We start from the raw sequence: 19,201 nt of genomic DNA, 5'->3' as shown, positions 1-19,201 counted from the left end.
AGCAAGAAAAAGCACTTTACTCCATGTCCTAGCCCATGTCTACGTCATCCAGAATGTGACCAATATGAGAACTGATATGTACTGGATCAGAAAAAGAGGTTTTAAATTTAAAAATGTCCAGACATTCATTCAAATCCTTGTGATTAGTCAGTGTTTTCACTAGGGAGAGACATTCTGGAGGTGTATGCAGACACAAATATGCAGGTCATACATGTAGGAAAGCTTTGAGGAATCTTTACTAATCCTCTGAAGAATGATTGGCACAAATATTGATTATTCCATTCAACAAACACTCCTACAAATGTGACCACACCTAAACCACATGATAAAACAAGAAGTTACAATTGAAAAGGAGCTACAGAACATTAAAATAAGTTTATATAAAATAGTGAAAAAGTGATTTTTCACTGGAAAAATGTGACATAGTTGTGTCAGAGCTGCCCACACAATCACCTTGTCCTAGAAGTCCAGGAGAAAAAGCGAACTGCAGATAAAAAAATCGATGTTCTTCCTACCTAAGAAGATCAACCAAGGGCAAATGTATCAACAGTAGAGCAGCTTACTACAGGCCTACTATGGCCTTCTGATAATAGATGCTATTTCATACAGACAGTATAAGCTTCCTTTTTTCTCTTAGTTGCAAGAGCCTGGTTCTTCAAAATCAAAATACTTCTGCTTTTCTTAGGCACCTGTAATCCTTTGCTGTTACAATATCACATGGCAAAGCTCATTTACTACAGTGTGTTCAAAGAGTCGGTCGTAAGAAGTCAAAGAAGAAAGGAGGTTCCAGGCGAACATATTTTTATGAAGCAAAGAGAGTTTAAAATAAATAGTTGCCTAAAGGATTTGCAAATGCAAAAGCTCAGTTGGTTCTTCAGCAGCTTGCCCAGCCCCAATGGCAAGTAAAATTCATCTTTTTGAGTGTAGAGGGAGAGACCATCTAGATCAGACAGTGCCTGGAGAAATATAAATGCCTATACTTTCCACATTATAATTGGAAAATGACATTCAGTACCTTTTAAAAACAATTAAGCTTATAACAAACAACTGGTAACTCTGTTGGTCCATATTTCCTCAAGAGATTAATTGTTAGATTCCTCAAGCACATCATTTAATGTGTATTTGGACTTGCACATCACCTTTGGTACAAAAGGGATCTCTCTTGCAAAACAAGAAACTCAGTTGCCAAAAGAAGCGATGGATGGGAACATACCTGAGAAAGAATTTGTAACAAAGCTTTAGCTCGGGTCAGGATGAAATCTTTTTACTATTTTGCCTACCAGTAACAAAACTGTTAAAATTTTGAGATGTATTATTACAGCATGATGGTTTTGCCAGAGGATTTACACCATGCCTTGAACATCAATTTTTTTCTTGCTTAATTCTAGTTTGACACACGTTTTCTAGTTATACATGAATTTAAAGTAATTGACGCGCTGCCTTCAAAGAACAACATTAAAGTACTCCCAAAAGCAGATGTCAAGCATTTGGCAGTTTAACTAACACAAAAGAAAACATATAGCTGCATACAAATACACAATGTACAGCTGCTGCATAAAATTTTCTTTGTATTGACCCCCTGCATATTAACCAGAATCAGAAATAGATATTTGTAACTCTTTTAGTGGAGAAAATGCCAAATTGCATGTGCTTGATACAACCAGAATTGACATCCTTGTACTTAAGCATGATAGGAATACTACTGCCTCTCTTGATCCTAAAACAAATCTAGGTTTTTGATTTCTAAGTGAACAACTGAAAAAAAAAAAACCAAAAAAAACCCCCAGAACTTGCTGCTTCATACCATTTTAACAAAAACTAATTTAGGCATTAAAACTTCTGTTACTAGTCCCCTGGAAGTTCATTCCTAGGATTAAATTATTAGGCCATGAAGACAGTTGTGTTATCCATAAGCCCAGACAAAAATCTGTAGGCTGTTACTATGTTTCATCTCATTTTTATGACTCCTCTCCCCAAATAAACCAATCACGTTAAAGTTAAATGCACAGGGAGTTAAGCTCTCCACAGAGAAACAGTGGAGATTGCAAACGTAAGTCAAATATGAAGATGAAAGCTGAGATAATGGAGTTTATATTGGATTATTTCAAAGCCCTGAGAGATGGCTGAAAGTGTTAAGATAATATACAATGAGCACTGAATCCAGACAAAATAATAGCAGCTTCTTTTATCAAACATGCAACTCTAAGTAAAAAAACTCACAACTTTTACAACTATTTCTCTAACTGCACAGACTTTCTCTTATATCAAAAATCTTCTAAGGATTTGCAGCAAAATAATCAGCCTTAAAACTAGCTTTAAAAAAGCAAGGCTCTAGAGGTACTGATAACTATTCAACTAAGAGTAAATTTACAGGGTAGTTGTAGCAGCATATCAAATCTTCAGCTTGAATGTGATCTTCCTGCTCAGTAAGCCCATTCAAAAAATGCAAGTGACAAAGTTATGCTCAATTATAAAATTGTTGTATTTCATAGCCTCTGAATAAGAAGTTTCTGAGTATCACAGTAAATGTCATTAGGGCAATTCTGAGGATCTTCTAGTACAAGGTGTCCTACTGTCTGAAGATACCTGCTATGCAAACCACTGAACTGCTGAAAATGTGGCCTGAGAGCACAAGGCAGAGGAAATTGAAAAACAAGTCAGCTGATGCTTCTTGTGAAGCAAAAGCTGTAATTCAAATGTTTGTTGGGAATCACTGTTACCTCCATACACAATAAAACAGCAAAAGTAACACAGTCATGCATCTCACACAAATCCACATATGAAACGTTTTGAAGCTTGCAGTTATCTCCTCTGACTACAGCGTAGCGCCGCTGAAGAGAAACAAGTGAGCTTGACAAATTATGGACTAGAACTAGTCAGAAGTTTACAACTAACATTGGCATTTTCCAAACAAAAATGTCCTTTCTTCAGAGGAAATACCAAGTTTTGAAGTGTCGAGGGACTCCTTGCAGAACAGGGGCATATGATACCCCTGGAAAGGTTGGACAACCCAGGGTTGCTGAGGAAAAGCCCCTGAACTGGCCCCTGGCTGCAGGCAGGCCTGGAAAGCACCTGGCTGCAGGCAGCCCTGAAAGTCCTTGGCAAGTTATGCACTGGTTGGCTCCCCCGCTGATTAGAGGCCATCTAGAGGGACTGGGTGTGAATCTTTGCAAAAGTAGATATAAGTTGGCATAGTTAAACAATAAAGGCAGAACGATGCTCAAATCGTATCGGTGTACGTGTCGTTTATCCGGCCAGCTCTCCAGACTCGGTCCCTAACATTGAAGAACATTTGCTGCTCCAAAACTCCCCAAATTCTCATTCCTACCATTTTTTTCTGCAAGTACAAATTTCCCTTAGATTTACGACCAGATTCAATGAAGACAACAGGACATCTTTTTTCTTACTGAATTTTTAACTGGATGTGGCAATTTAGAACGCTGAGCAGAAGACAGTCAGTACATCATGCTCAGAGCAACCAGAGTAATAATCACTGAAAAAATATGTGCAGAATGGCAGATAACTGTATTATTATTAAATTAAATAAACGTATATTTAAAAAATCAGGCATAAATGCAGGCATGCCACTAACAAACTACAGGCTTACTTCTTCAATATTTCAGCCATCATACCTCATTGTTGACTTCAGCAGGTTTTTTCTTTGTTTCTCCAATGTCCAAATAGCTGTGGAAAGAAAACAGGTTTGATTACTTACAGAAGCATCTAACTTACACAATACAAATATTCTACACTTTTTTTCATACATGAAGGTTTTAGAACTTGTCATGCTTCAAAATAACAGAAAAAGTAAATAATTAATAAGAGACTGTTAATATAAATCTTCAGGCTAGCTATCTGGGCTAATACAAAAGACAGGGGAGAACCAACCACCTACCTTCAAGTCACTGGTGATTAGAACAGACCATCAATAACCCCCTCGTCAGAAAGAAGCTCATATACAACTGTGAGGTGGATCAATAAATCTCAGAACAGTATCACCTTAATGGATTTTTCATGGTCATCATCTTGCCTCTTAGTTTCTCACAGTAAGTCTCTGAGACATTTAAAGTTTTCCTGCACACCTGAGTTTAACTGAGGGCATCAGCTAAAGTTTAAAAGGATCTACACCACTTGGGTTTCAATAGAATGTGGACACATCTGAACACTTGTTTCTTGCGGCTGGATGAACCAATACCAGCTTCATCATTATTTTATGGATAAAATACAAGCCTCAACTGGACAAGTAAACAAAATACATCCTTTTGAACAATATTATGTTATCCCTCTGATGTTCCCTGTTCTCACTTCCAGTGGGAAGGTGCTTTACCAGGCTTTTAAGACTAGAAGACCTTATTTGAGAAGTCACGTATATCTAAAGCCAAGCATCAGTGCAGGCTCACCAAAAGACCTCAGAGCTCACAACATATCTGCAGCTCTTCAGTAATGTCATGCTCTGTAGTTAATGACTGGGATCAGACTTGTTTGCTTTCCTACTTGGCCAAAGTTGAGAATTCATGAGGCCTGAATGAAGGTGCAAAAGCAGTAAAGAGAAATAAAAGAAGAGAGAAAGAAAAAACATCATTCTTTCTTTGAAGGAATGGCAATCATTTATCAAAGTATCACAGAATGGTCACAGGGATTTCAAGGCTTCATTGTGAGGGGACACTAAGACACAGCAAAGCTGCCAGGCCATGCTTGAAAGCGCATGCCAATGCTTTGAGAAAGGTAAGTGTAGTAACACAGGATAATATTTTGAAAAGCTTCATGTTTAAAAACAAACAATAAGAACTGTTCCAAGCTCTCAGTGTAAAAAGGAATGAGTTCTCCTTAAACCAAAACCAAGAAGTCTTACAGCCTGAAAGACTGAAAAGAAGTGCGTCAGACAAAATGGTTCCAACAGCCTGTAACAACAGCTACTGACTGTGGTTCTTGTTGTCCAGACATCTGTGAATTACTTCACCACAGTGAGAAAGAAAAGCAAATACATAGTCAAAGGGTTAAATTCACTATGCAGAGGTCTGGATATTCAGTCATCAAATTTCAGGGACCTGCAAATCTGAAAAGTTCTAAACAGAAGCAAAGGAGCTTTTTTTGGATGATGGCACTCAAAAAAATGTCAGACCAAAAACTTTACAAAACTATTCTCACTTGCTAAGAAAGTAGAAATGCTTCCAACCAATGGCTAGCCAAGCCAGCAATGAAACTACAGTATTGTTTAGAAAGACACTGCTGGAGAGGACAATCTACCACTGATGAATGAGCGCAGATATAAGGAAATGGGCAAAGGGAGGCGGATGGTAGAGCAGCATGCTAAAAAAAAGCTAAAAATCAAAACCAGCTCCAGCACAGATAGTTTTCTTTCAGGAAGCTGAGAGCTGGGAAGAACTCCACAGGGGTGCAGCCTATATGTGCATTCTCACTCACCACTGCAACAACTACAATATACCAACACACCTCACCATGTATGCATCAAAAAAACGGGTGTTAACTTGGCACCCCTGTAAATGACAAAACAAGCTGGAAAACTTGTTATATGCGCCAAAAATTACCAACATCAGCTAAAAATTCCTCCCTTAAAGAAAATTTCTATGTATTTTTTCCTAAAAGCAGAATTTCTAAATGCTGATTGTTTTATTTTACTTTAAAAATTGAAGATATCAGCAGTATATGTAGAATATATGCCCTCGGAGCTATCAATCTTCAAACCTTAAGATTCAGGGTTTGGCTCATGTGCTAAAGGTGAGCACAGTTTAGTCTAGAATTCACTGCGAACAGGAAAGAAAAAGATTCACTTCTCAGTGTAAGGCATCTGAAAAGAAGCAAATGCACTGCTTGAAGCAGAACAATGACACTTTCAACTTCTGCTACTCCTTGGATACTTTCTCCATGACACTCCCACAGCTCCCACACAAGTGCTACAAGCCTGCATTTCAAAGTTCAGCCCTGCACAGTCGATCACAGCAATGAATATGTCCAATAAGAATCATGGGGGGAAAAAATAAAATTAAAAAAAAAAATAATTAAAAAAAAAAAAAATCGAACTTCTTGCTGCCATCAGACCAGACTCAGGTCCTTTAAGGCAGATGCTTTGGTCTCTCACAGCTGTAACTGCTTACCTGCGACACATTACACAAACATACACATTTTTCTTTAATTCCTTCACTTCCTTTCAGAAAATATTTCCTTCCAATTAACCCTTCCTCTCCTCTGACTTTTCTGGCTAAGATGTGTCCCTAATTAACACTCTGTCTACAACCCAATTAAGAACAACTTCAACATTAAGCCCTTCAGCTTGTCTTTAATGCTCATAAAAGCACTGCTAACATTTCCAGCACTATGTAAACAAATACTAATAAGTGAACAACTCCAGTTCTGAATGCAGAAATGGAAGGGATCTCAAGTCATCCCATTTATCCTCTCTAGAGTGCAGGACTACGACATATTATCAAGGGATGTATAAAACAGCCTGGTTTTACCCAGTTCTTTAGGTTAGCTTTTCTTAAAGTATTCTCTTTGTTGGCCTTAAATAACTCGGTACCCTGTTGCACATTGCAACCATAAAAGTCTGAAAAACTCTCACCATAAAACTCTGATCATAAAGTGTGAACTGATAAAAGGAAATGCCCCACCCAAGATAAACCCAGAGTGTCCAACTCTCTAAGCAGTGCATGCTAATGTCACTTACTTACTTTTAGCCTATCAAACACAAAACACATTTAGGGAGGCGGAACACGATGTGCTGAAAACCAACAACATCAGGCCATCCACAGAATCACAGGGTTTAATATCAAAAAGATATGGTAGCTCTTTTTTAGAGCTGAGCACTGCATTTGGCATGGAAAAGAGTAAGTACTGTTGGAAAAGGGCTTATATTTAGCCTGTCATACATCTTTCTCTCTGACTTTCCTACTGAAGTGGAAGAAGCTTCAATAAATCTTTAGAAGCAGGTAGTGACAGAAATGATAAGGGTGATGATAGAGATCCTGTTCATTACACAGAGAGTTTTCTCCTGAAACATAATGAGCCACTAATGAGCTCTCCTGAAAACTATAGTGTCATCAATCTACAGAACCAAGATGAAGACACTGTAAAGGTGGTGGTTGATGATACAAATTTTCAACCACTTGCAGAAAGGGTTTGTTAATTTTGAGATTTATTTCTATAAAGTCAACTGTAGGAAAAATGCCCACAAAGACTGAGCAAAACATTTAACAGTCAATGAGACTATGAAATCCACTGACAGAATTAGGAATAGTTACTGACCACATGCAGAGCCACTCTGGAAACACCTAAGGGCCCAGACCTCCTTCACATTATTCTCCCAGTGACTCACTAGAAAACAGACAAACTGGCAGGTTAATTCTTGGTGTCCAGGTAGGAAAAAGAATGTAAATGGTCATCTTCTAAATAACAAGAGGGATATAAAAAGGCTATATACATACCCAAAATGAACAGAAGTGATGGAGAGGCAGACAGCTGAGTAGAATGCTTTAGACTTTTAAAAAATAAACAAGAAAGGAAGCATCGGGAATTGAATTCCCAGACTCATCAACTTCATGGAAGGACTGTCAACAGTCCACTTTTGTATCGCTTTCACCCTGTTACCCCTGAGCACAAATACTGATACTGGCCCTTCAGCTAAGCACAGGCATCACAACAACATGCCATTCCCACATGTCCTTTGGGTTAAAGGGCTATTTCTCTCTCCTTTTCTACTGTCATGTCAAGCAGGTGTCACTATGTGACTCATGGTATGAGTACCCTTTCTGGGGCTAACCTCTAAAGCACTTTTCTTTTTGCTCTGGGTCACAGCTTCTAAGTTCTCTTTCCGCAATGACTAATAAAAGGGACAGGGTGAAGGGTCGTCTGAAGCACTGCCACAGTGCCAAACCCCAAGTGCTGATATTCGTTTCCCTGTAAATCTTACATTTCAGCCACTCACTTGAGTTTCTTGAAGGCCTCCCTGCCACCAGCCACGTACTGCTCTCCACTCTGGAGCTCCTCCAGCTGTCGGACACGATGTCCACCCCGGGGGGTATAGATGTTTCGCACAGCTCCAAAGGGTGCCTGCACTCCGCCCGTCACCTCTTTCAGGAACACATCAAAGTTGGACACTTTCTTCTCATGGATGACAATGCGGCGCCCCGGGAAGAAAGGGTCCCCGTTGCGATACACCAGCACGCTCTTCACGGTCGGCTGCGAGAGCCACGACCCCTTTGTGCCAGGACTAGTCATGCTGGTGCCTTCGCGTCTCCGGTGCACCCGAGCCGCCCAGCCGCGCTGCCTGCACCTGTCTGCTCGGGAGAGGCTCCTGCCCGGGAACCCCTCCGGCCCTGACACCTCCCTGCCCGCGGTGCAGCGCCCACGCCCACGCCGGGCCCACGGGCACACCTCCCGGGATGCAGGGAGCGATCACGGCTCGCCGGGGCCTGGGCACAGTCCTGCGTAGCCTGTACACAGCGGCTCCTCCCAGGCAACCAGCGCGCTGCTCCGGGCACCGCGGGAGCTCGGCGCGGGGAACGCCAACCCCGGCGGAAAAACGCGGCGCGACACTCGAGCCGGCACAGCAGGGACACGGGGACCCGCGGCCTCCCGGGGCCTTCATCCTCCGGCTCTGCCATTACGGAAAGCCCTACCGCCCTGCTTTCCTCGCGGAACTTTACCCCGCGTGTGCCCGGCCTCCCGCAGGGAGGGCAGCCAGGCGAGAGCCTGCCAGGAGCCTGCCCGGCCCAGAGCCACCGCGAGAAGGAGGGCGAGGGGCGGCGTGCCCAGAGGCGGGCAGAGGGCCGAGGGAGCAGAGGGAACGGGATCCGAGCGAGGGAAAGAGGGAAATCCCCGCTCTGCCTCCTCCTGCCCGATCGCCGCCTGTTCCACAAGGGAAGGGCCGGCAGCTGAGCTGCCCCGGCCGGGGAAGGGGCGGCAGCGGGGAAATGCCGAGGCGGCGCAGCGCTCCCACCGCACTCCGGTACACCCTGGGGACAAGAGGTCGTAAAACCTGAGAGAAAGTAAAACAGAAGTGCCTTCAATTCGAACATAATTCCTTTAACAACCTCTTTTCCCCGTTGATAGTCTCAAGTCTAAAACTGCACTAGACCCTCCTACCTGGATTTGTTAAGTGTACAGTAAAGACTATCTTTTCAAATGGGTTTTAACACGCGGGATGGAAGGAAATTCCTTTCCTTTTATCTTACCTCATTTGATGGGAAAATTACCCCCCTGCTGTGAGTTACAACAGAGCAGTTAACCATTACAAAAAGAGCAATTTCAGGGTGAGGGCAGTCAAACATGCTACTGTTACTGGTTAACAACTAAAGATCCCCACTTTATTAGTCTCCTGACTAATAAAGGGGAGAACCAAGAATTTGTCATCCTCGAATTAATACTGTTTAACATTGAACTACTGTAACCTGAAGAGACATTTTTGTTATTAAGGATTATGCTTTTGAGTAAAAACCAAAAATGCTGATGACCCTCACCTGCTCTGCATTCAAGTAGTGATATGTCAACTATCTGCTATTTTATGCCAGATTCTACCACATTTGTTGATCTTAGGCCTAATTTGTAATCACACAACATCTTTGACATAGGAGTAAGATTGAATATTTTTTTGGTGCACCCATTTTGATACTTGTGCTACTCCAAAATACTATTGGTCTTTACCTATGGCCACAATAGTTATGGTCACTTTATGGATTGCAATAAAATATCCTTTAAATGGTAGCAGAGCACTGCTAGCCTTAAAGCAGCCTAAAATTGGTGGACAAAATCTTTGTTTTCCATCTCGCCTAAGTACAAGCACTGACCAAAAGCTAAGAAAAGGTTAGACACTTCAGTCCATAATAGCAGTGCCTTGAATCATGACAATCTGCTCCTTCCAGCTTTTCCAAGGTCTGACCTTTTATTCCCACTATTGTTTCACTTTGTAAGCAATCTCCTATCACATTCTCAACAGCAAGGAGACAAGGTGCTGAACCCACTGACATGATTAAGATAAATGCAGAAACACATTATCTCATTATGATGGAGCAACATCAGAGGTCTCATCTTACATGAGGTTGGTGCATGACGGGACGTCTGTCAGGATCCCCTGAGGTCACATAACAAGAATAACATAACATAATGTTGGGGGATGTGATGAGAGCATAGCCATGGCATAGTGTAGCCAAACAGGGTCACTTTTTCTGCACCAAAATGCCGTGAGGTCTCTGCCATTTCAGAACCAAGAAAGATTTTGCAGCTTGTTGTAGGGCCTTGCCAGTTACGCTCAGTGACAGCAAAACATGAAGTCATGAAGACAGAAATGTCCTAGTGCTGAAGAAAAGACCGACAAAATGGGCAGAATGGAAAAGGAGAAAGTTTCTAAACACAGAATGAAAAATTCAGCTCATTCTATTGCACACAGTGCTGAGAATCACACTTAGTAACTGCACCTCTGTACAGCTTATCAGAAAATCAGACTAAGCAATAGCAGCTACTTCATTCCCAGCTGTAAGTTGGTAGTACCCAGACTGTCTGCACTGGCAGTTTAAAGCACATAAATACCAAGTGGTTTGGCTCACATGCACACACTAGAAGAAGTAAAATACCGATGCAGTTGTAAATTTTAAAGCCCATGTTACAGCAAATTCATCTACTTGCTCAACTGCCAGATCAAAAACTCCTTAGAATACCATGATCAATTATTTTTGCTTTAAAAAATACCTTAGACAATCACAGTTTAAGCTACAGCTTTTGATCACACAGGTCCTGTCTAACAGCATTCTTGAGACAGCCAAGATGCTGAAGGATTACGTAGGGAAAAGGCTTTAGGAAACCTGTAGAGGCACAAAAGGGGATTGTTCTCCAAGGAAAAACAAATTCCATGAGTTAGTTCCCTTAAGTAAGGAAAAAGTTGAAAGGTTACCTTCCATGTGGTCTTGGTATAGAGTAATGAAAGTGAAGTCATCTTCCTTAAGCAAAGATTTCTCAGTGTGTTACTGTAGCTACCTTTGATCAAAGGACCTGAGATTATCAGTTGGGTATTCCTGATTCATTCATGTAAGAGCAATTATTATAAACATGAGTGGGTTTTTTAGTAAGTTTACTATGGGGTCTTTTTTATTTTTTCTTGTGTAGCTTCACTCAACATCCACTAAACACTCTGGTAGCAAATATTTTTTGTTAATCTGGCTTCTTTTTGTTGTTTAGTGTTCTGATTTTTATTTTTTTCTCAATGTGAATAAAATTGCATATTTATTTTATGAGAAGAAACAGGTCAGAGGTACAGGCACATACTTGTATATAAAAATGATTGATAAATGAATAAGTTATACACTGTGAATTGTCTGTAGATCAAGATGCCTTTTTACCATAATTTTACCAAAAAGTTCTCTGAGCTTTTCTTTAGCAGAGATTTATAAGGACCCCTCTGATGATAGCTATGGTTTCTTCCTCTTTCTGTGTGTTTTTCCTTGGTGTTTCTGCTCCTTCTCTTGCACAAAGCCCAGCTGCAATCAGAGCAGTCCCCCATGTCTGCACTTACATTCAGCTGGCAGAGGAACTAGTTGCTCATGTCATTCGACCTCACAAATACCTTCTGGTGTGGATGGCAGTTTCATGACTAAGCAAGCTTGTGCTGGAGCTATCCTTGCATTTTGGCTGGATGCAGAACAGCCATCATGCCTGTCTGTGTCAGTGAGCCTCTTCAACAAGCAGCTTGTTGAAGAGCTTGGCCCACTATTTTTTTGATGATATTCAGCAAACCGCTCCCAATGGTTGGCACTGCAGGACAGACTGGATACCTGACATGTGCCTACAGCAGAATCAACAAGCAGCTCGCTGGTATTTAGAGCTGCAATAAATAGAGGCCAGTTCTAGATCTCCAGTTATCTTTTGCCAGCAGCAGTGTAAAATCAGACATTGTGTGTGTGCTTCATGACTTGTCCCTGGTGCCAGTGCACACCGATGTGCTGCCTTCACCTCTGAAGACAGAGGTGATCCCTGGTTATTGTCTGCCCTTCCAGACAGTTGCAATGGTGGCTGATAATGCAGCTTTAATGAGATACAATACCAGTGCTTCCTGATACATTGGCCTGTTGGATCACGCATAGCAGAGTTTTTATTGAATCAGGGGGATGGGAAGCAGGAGAATTAGTTTGTCAGGAATAATGCATCCAGCTTGGTCAGCATACCAGGGCAGGAAGAAAAGATAAGAGACCTCTGATAAAACCAGGGGGAGTCTCGGACAGACATCCTGAGAACTAGCTCAAACCAGTCTCAAAGGCCAGGGGTACAAAAGAGCATGCACAGGGGAGAAAGGTGAAAAGTTCAGGACAAGGAAGACCTCTTGACTTCATCAAAAAGACCCTCGGAGACCCCTACCAAAAACACCAAACAACACTGCGCAAGCGCAACGCGGATGCAAATGACTTTTGGGTTCATTATAATACGAAGCAGGGCTGGGCGGGGCTAGGTGATGAATATGTATAGGCGTGTTGCAAAACTTAATGAATATGGAACTTGTAACCCGATAAATACCGAGCTGAATGCAGCTGTCGGCACGCATGATTTTGGAGGAGCGATCCCCCGTGCATCCCAGTGCTGGAATAAAACATAACTACTTTACTACTTCTTTAGTAGTGGAGTTCTTTCCGCTCTTCAATATCAATACATATTCAGTGCAAAGTTACATCATCTTATTTCCAACACTTCTGTTGTCTTAGTAGCCAGAAAAACAGACAAGCAAAGGAAAACAAATAGACCAACCCAGCAGCTTTTTCCTTGTTATTGAAGAGTGTGAAATGTCAGCTGTGTAAGACTTACTGCACATTCATAAAATACAAATTTCTGGCAGATATCCTTTAGATGCTTCCCTAGTTTTTGCATTCCAACATGCAAAATAAGCTGCCATTAATTGTCAGCAGTGGTGTGCACTGGTTTCCTGCCTTCCTGAGGTATTTTCTGTGCTGTCTGGTGTTTCCAAATATTAAGTATCTCTGACATCCAAGAGATTAAATTAGTGTAGTGTGGGAAGAGATGAGATAGAATTGGGTTGCAGGCTGTGGGACGCACCTGCAGAGGCACATGGCAGCACAAAGCAGCACATGGTGGCACACAGAGGTTTGTCCCCACCAGACACTGGGGGGAGGAGGTGTCACAGGGCAGACCCCTACGGAGAGGAGCCTGCCGGGAGCTGACAGACAGGTGAGCAGTGAATGATCATCCCATAGAAAGACATTTAGGAAGTGTGTTGTTGATGTGGTAACACGGGATAGGTCACATAGTGAGAATTGTCATGTAAGGAAATACTGTGCCTTGGAAGAATGTATAAAACCAGCTCGTTTCTTTGAATAAATGATTCAGATTCCCTGCCGGTCTGGGTCTGTGTTTTGATCACTCACAGTGTCACACATACTGCCACTTGCTAAGATTAACCAAAATTGGAGCTAAAATACTCCATTTAGAGTAGATTTCAGCTTTTTATCAAGTATGAATGGGGCCAGCATTTGCACACAGGCACCGTTACCCTGAAACTGAAAACCTCTTGACACTGAACCGTGCCATAAATCAAATCCCTCCTGATGGGAGAGAATTTTCTAAAAGTCCTTGCAAGGAGTTTCAAAGATAAACCGAGACTTTTCCTTGCGTTTCAATGCCACCGGATAGTTGTTTATTAAGGCTTACCAGAGGAACAGAGCCACTAGCGTGACCCAGGTACAGCATAGAGCACAGAAAGCAGGAGTGAAATCTCTAATTATCAAGATTTACACAGCCTTTTAAAGGTAATTTAACCAATGGTTACTAAAAACGTACATTATTTTCACTTTCCTACCAATTATTCAGTAACACGGGCAGGAACTGCGGAATTCTCTATCCAATCATTCCAACTACTTTTACTGCAGAACATGGAGTAGTAGAAGAAGGAGAAGGTTTAGAGAACAACAACAATCCTCCATTTTGATATTTTTTACTCTTATCTATTTACTACAAAGAGAAGCCCAAAACCTGTAAATTTTTCACCCTGTGACAATCTTACATAGTAGTCTGTCACCTAATTCACACCACTGTATTTTCTAGTTCCTGTCTGACCGTTGGTAATTTTTTCCAAGGTTGGAGGCTAAAACAGTGTTGTTCAGGGGGGTAAGAACCCTTAAAAACAGGCAGAGAAATCCTCTCGGCACTCTGGGTTCCTACATCTCCCCCTCCTGTTTGAACGAAAAACACTTCCTTGACAGCTTTGTCCATGGCTCGTCTAGCACAGTGAAGTATACAAGGCACAAATACTAAAAGAATTACAACAATAGTTAAAACATACAAACCTGTCTTCAAAATTTTTCTCCATAAAGGTGTAAGGTCAAACCAATTGAACAAATCGTTCAACAATGATCCGCTTTCTTCTCCAAGTTTAGCTATTCCATCCTCTAATTGCCGTATACTTTCATGGATGGATTTCGAATGATCTGACAAATTCATACAGCACATACCTTCAAATTCTTCACATCCATGTCCTTGCACTAATAGAAGATAATCAGTTGCTGCTCTGTTTTGCAGAGTCGCTTGTCTCACACTCTGAACATCAGTTAACATATCGCTCAGTGCGAGACAGACAGCACGAGAGTTCTTACTTAGCCAACAGCCCAATTCATCCAATTGTCTTAAGGCTGCTCCTGCAGCAGCACCAGGTAAAAGGAGAGCTGCAGAAAAACTTTGTCCAAAATTCCAAGCTGCAAATTTGTCATTACAATCAGATTTATATTGCTCAACAAATCTTTTTTTCCTACTCTTATGTTCTTTTATCATTTTTGCATTAGGTGTTAGCAAAGAAAGCTTTCCAAAGCTGCATGGACCACCCTTAACATTTGAGGGAATTGCAGGCCAAATTCTGTCCCCACAAATGAGAAACATCCCTCGTGGCAATTGCAATGGATCCTGGTTGAACGATATGCTCATCTTTACTGTTGAATTGCACCAAGATGTTACATTTCTATATATTTCGTAATTTAGAGTGACATCTGTTATCTTGTCTTTATTTTGTTTCAACCCTGGAGAACTGAATACTACACAAAACTCCATCTTTATTGAACCAAGAATTTCCAGTTCCTGAGGTTCGTAAGGAGCCTCCGGAAGGAATTTGGTTCAAACATCCCAACTTTCCACTGGATTTGAACCAAATCGTGAAAGTTTTAGATTAGCATGTTTGGAAGGTGGCCATTTGTCTGCTGGTAGACCGACCAAACGTTGAAAATGGTTTCTCTGGCCTTGAGTGAGTTAGACAGATGGTATCTAAGCCTGATGCATTGGCCAGAGTCTCCCAGACATTTTCTTTTGGTTGTTTTACTCGGAAAACTGCATTGCTTAAGGCAATCAGTGAGATGATAAGGCACAAGTGTAATACCTGATTGAGCTTCATTCTCAACAGCTTTATCCCACATAGGAATCTCTGATCTGTAACACAGCTTCTACCACACTCTTACATACAAAATTTACACCATTAACTTTCCCACTTTTTACATAAGACTCAGTCCACAGTTCTTGTACAGAAAGACAACTGATGTCTGTGGCATCGACAGTAGTGTTGACACTGATTCACGTCTGCGTGCTCGCCTCCTTGTTCCCGAAGTCGATTCCTGCTTGTTTCTGGGCTTGAAAAGGTTTCACCTTTTTTGCTGGAATCCACTTCAGTCGTGCACCTGTTAAGACACAAGCATACCCTTTTGTCCCGGGTTGCAGTGTATTCTATTACCATCCCCATCAGCCGTTGAAATCAGGCGGGGCAGTGTTTCCTTGCCTCCTCCCCCCAGACTATCTTTCTGTTAATGGCCCATCATTGTCCTGCCGCCTGACTCATAGATAACTCCCTCTGGACTATCTTCTGTTAATGAGCCTAATCAACACTTGGCCTCATGACTCATTACCCCATTGTGAGATGCTCCACCCAGAGGGAGGAACCAAGCATCCCATCGTGGATATAATCTGAGGCTGAATACCAGAGACAATGCCTTGCCACTGGATTTCCAGAGGACAGGAGCTACATAGCCACCACCGGACCTTCTGAGGAAGAGCAGACCCTTTTTTCTACAGGATTACCCCTTCAGAGGACTGCAGCCACCATTCTACCAGACTGCTACCACCACCCTGCCTAACAGGGACTCAGGTTGTATCTTGACTCTGTCAGTTTGAACCAGTGTTTTCTTTTAGGTTTTTTTCTTTCCTTTTCTTTAACTTCCCCATTAAATCGTTATTCTGACTTGGTGCCTCCCACTGGTTTGTTTTCAAACTAGTACACCTTTGCACTAGGTTATTAGTTGAAATGGACTTTCAATTTTCCCTGTCTCTGGATTTCTGATCTAAACCAAAGGGTTTGCCTTTAACTTTGCCTATATGGTGTTGGAAAATGTCTAATTATAAGCGAATTTGATTCTGAAAAAAAACTGGTTTTAAAAAATTTAAAACATACAGCACTTTATTCAAGTGTATTTGAGGCATAGCCTCTGCCTCCCCCCCTATTTTTTTTTTTAACCAAAAGGGGATTTTAGAGTTTGGCGTGTTCTTTCAATAATTGTTTACCCTGTAGGAGAATGAGGAATACCAAAGGAGTGATGTGCACCCTGACTCATTAAGAATTAATGTAGCTCTTTTGCTATATAAGCTAGACTACTGTTTGTTTTTATCTTTTAAAGTATACCTAATGATGCAAATGCTTGCAGAAAAATGCTGACATGCATGTTTCACTGTTTCTCCTGTGTGCAAGGAAGCAAAAACCGCATTGGAAAATGTATTCACTGGCAGATGGATATTTTTATATTTTCCAAAAAATGCGCATTTGGCATTTGCCACTCTGTCAAGAGCCTTTTGAGCCTCAGGATTAAGTGTCCTGGGAGACATGATGTCACAGTCTCCTCTTAGCAAGTCAAAACCTGAAGCAAGTCCATCATCGGTGTTCTCCAAAATTGTCCTGTTTCAATTTATTGTTCCTAAGAGCTACTGTAGATCCTGCAGATTGTTGAAGCAGGTTCTAAGCGCCGTATCTTGCGCAGTGATTCGGTACTCTTGTATCCTCTGCAGACTCAGGGCAAAACCTTTAGATGTATCCAAATTTTCTACACCTGAAGCATGGCCTTCTTGAGAGTTCTGCTGCCATTACTTCTGAAGTTACTTCGTTGTAGATCTGAACGAAGCGCTGCTACTTGCTCTTTAAGAAGTTTTCCAAGTTCTTGTCCAAAAGCATTTGCTTGGGCTGCTGCAACATGCTGAGGTGTGCCCACCTTACTGCAAGCTTCTATCATTTCAGCTATGGTCGCTTGACCAGGTATAGCAGTGATTATACATTTGCACTCTGCATTAGCATTTGTAAAAGCAAGACTTTGTAGCAGATATGGTTTTGCCACTTCATCACCGACTTGTCTGTCCAAGGCTTGCTTTAGATGATCGACGAATGAGGTAAAAGTTTCAGCAAGACCTTGCTTTATTTCTGTGTAAATGCCTTCTGGGGTTCCAGCTGGTGGAATTTGTAAGATTGCTTTTTGCGCTGCTTCTTTGATATCTGTAAGCACATTTTGAGGCAAAACCACTGCCTGATCTTCTGGTCTAGCATGAGGTCCATCACCAGCCAATTGCTCCAATGTGAGAGCTGCATGTGGTCCTCCTGCATATTTTTCTCTCAGCTCACGAAGTGCTTTTCTCCATCTTGCATCCCGTAGCAGGAGTTGTGCATCTGTAAAAATTGTCGAGGCAATACTTCTACAGTCAAAAGGTACCAAGTCATAAGTGTTAAATGTGCCTCTCAAAAGTTGTTTGAAGTATGGACTTCCCAGTCCATCATTCTTTACTGCATCCATTAAATCTTTGATAACTTGATGATCCATAGGTTGCCATACAGGAGGATTTTTATTTTGTCTGGTATACATAACTTGCATTACAATACTATCTGTTTTGGCCATATTAAAATCTGTGTCTTTGAGTCTTTTTTGCCTAATACTTGACCAGTCTGTTGTAACAGACGTATCTCTTGAAACATGTCTGTCAGGTGAAACCATGTCCATACCAGCATTTCGTGAACTTGCAGCTTGATTGGACTGCAAGGATGCAGGTTCTTCTTCACCAAAGAATCCATGCATTCTATCTTCTTCTCCTCCTCCTGGATGAGGACTAGGGGAGGGTATTTGCGGCTGTGCGCTGTAAGGTAATAAACGAGGAGTGGCTGAACCTGCCATCGCAGGTGGCTTTGATCTGGACACTGGAGGAGAGGGTACAGTGGATCTGGACAGGGTACTGCCACCATGCGGGATGGGTGAGGGGTGCGGACCCAGTGCTGCAACCTCTTGAGGTAGATAATCTCCTGCACATTCTCTCAGTCGGAAGGAAAGATGACGAATAAAGTCATCTGAAAGCCGAAAGCGACCGTGGAGAAATGAGGGATCAGATGCCTGTTGTTGTGGAATTCAAAGCTTTGAAGAAGGCATATGAGAAGTTGGAGTTGTACTGCTTGTTGTAAAAAAATAAGGTGAAGCTTGAGAAGATATAGGAATGCCTTCTGAAGTTGTGATGGTCACCATATCCTCCCCACTGAGGTCCTGAATAGGCACTTGAGGATGAAAAAGTCCCATAAAATCAGCTGAAGGTCCCTGAGAAGTTCGAGAAGAATGTGCATGAAGTGGAATGTCTCGCTCCGAGACTTCACTTTTAATAGGAGTAATACGTGCTTGGTCCTGTTGTGATGGACCATGTGACAGTATACAGCTGAGAAAGTTCGCTGCCTCTTCTGGAGATAAAATCGTTTTTGTTTCGTTGAAATCATATGGGAGATGTGGTTCAACATCGTGCGATTGTTGTAGTAATTCTCTGAGTGGCGTTGTCGGAGGGATGAGAGGTGGCAAATGCGACAGTGACACGGTAGTTGCTGAAATGCCTCGGCTGTGTTTCCTCGGCCGTAGCTGCGGTGCAGACGGGGTCTGTGTTGACACAGAGCTGGTATGAGGTTGTAGCTGCTGAAAGCTTGTACGACGGAGCTGCCGCAGCCGCTGGAATTGCAGCGCTGGCGTACCGGCGGTGCCGGTGTAGCAGCCGAGGCGGCCGTGCCTGGCGGCCGCGCGGCGCCAGTGCCCGGTACCGGGGGCGGGGCGGGGCCGGTCCGGGAAGCGCCGGGGCCAGGGCCGGGCAGCGGTGGCGGGGCTGGTCCGGGAAGCGCCGGGGCCGGGGCCGGGCAGCGGTGGCGGGGCGGGGC

At 42.4% G+C, this 19,201-nt stretch overlaps 1 protein-coding gene across 1 annotated transcript in view; it reads right to left on the bottom strand.

Annotated features, from left to right (window-relative positions):
* Positions 1–8,568, bottom strand: part of DCDC2 (doublecortin domain containing 2) — a 55,640-nt gene extending 47,072 nt beyond the window's left edge. Inside the window, exons 1-2 of the mRNA XM_042049143.1 lie at positions 7,943–8,568; positions 3,633–3,684 (exon numbers count right to left, since the gene is read on the bottom strand). Coding sequence (XP_041905077.1) covers positions 3,633–3,684; positions 7,943–8,235 — 345 coding nt within the window. The 5' untranslated portion in view covers positions 8,236–8,568. The remainder of the gene's footprint in view (positions 1–3,632; positions 3,685–7,942) is intronic.
* Between the last annotated feature and the right edge of the window lie 10,633 nt (positions 8,569–19,201).

This window comes from Corvus kubaryi, unplaced genomic scaffold (genome assembly GCF_017639235.1).
Source record: "Corvus kubaryi isolate FWS band 111438036 unplaced genomic scaffold, C.kubaryi_AGA036_p1.0 69, whole genome shotgun sequence".
NCBI classification, from domain to species: Eukaryota; Metazoa; Chordata; class Aves; order Passeriformes; family Corvidae; genus Corvus; species Corvus kubaryi.
This window is presented reverse-complemented; position numbering and strand designations above follow the sequence as displayed.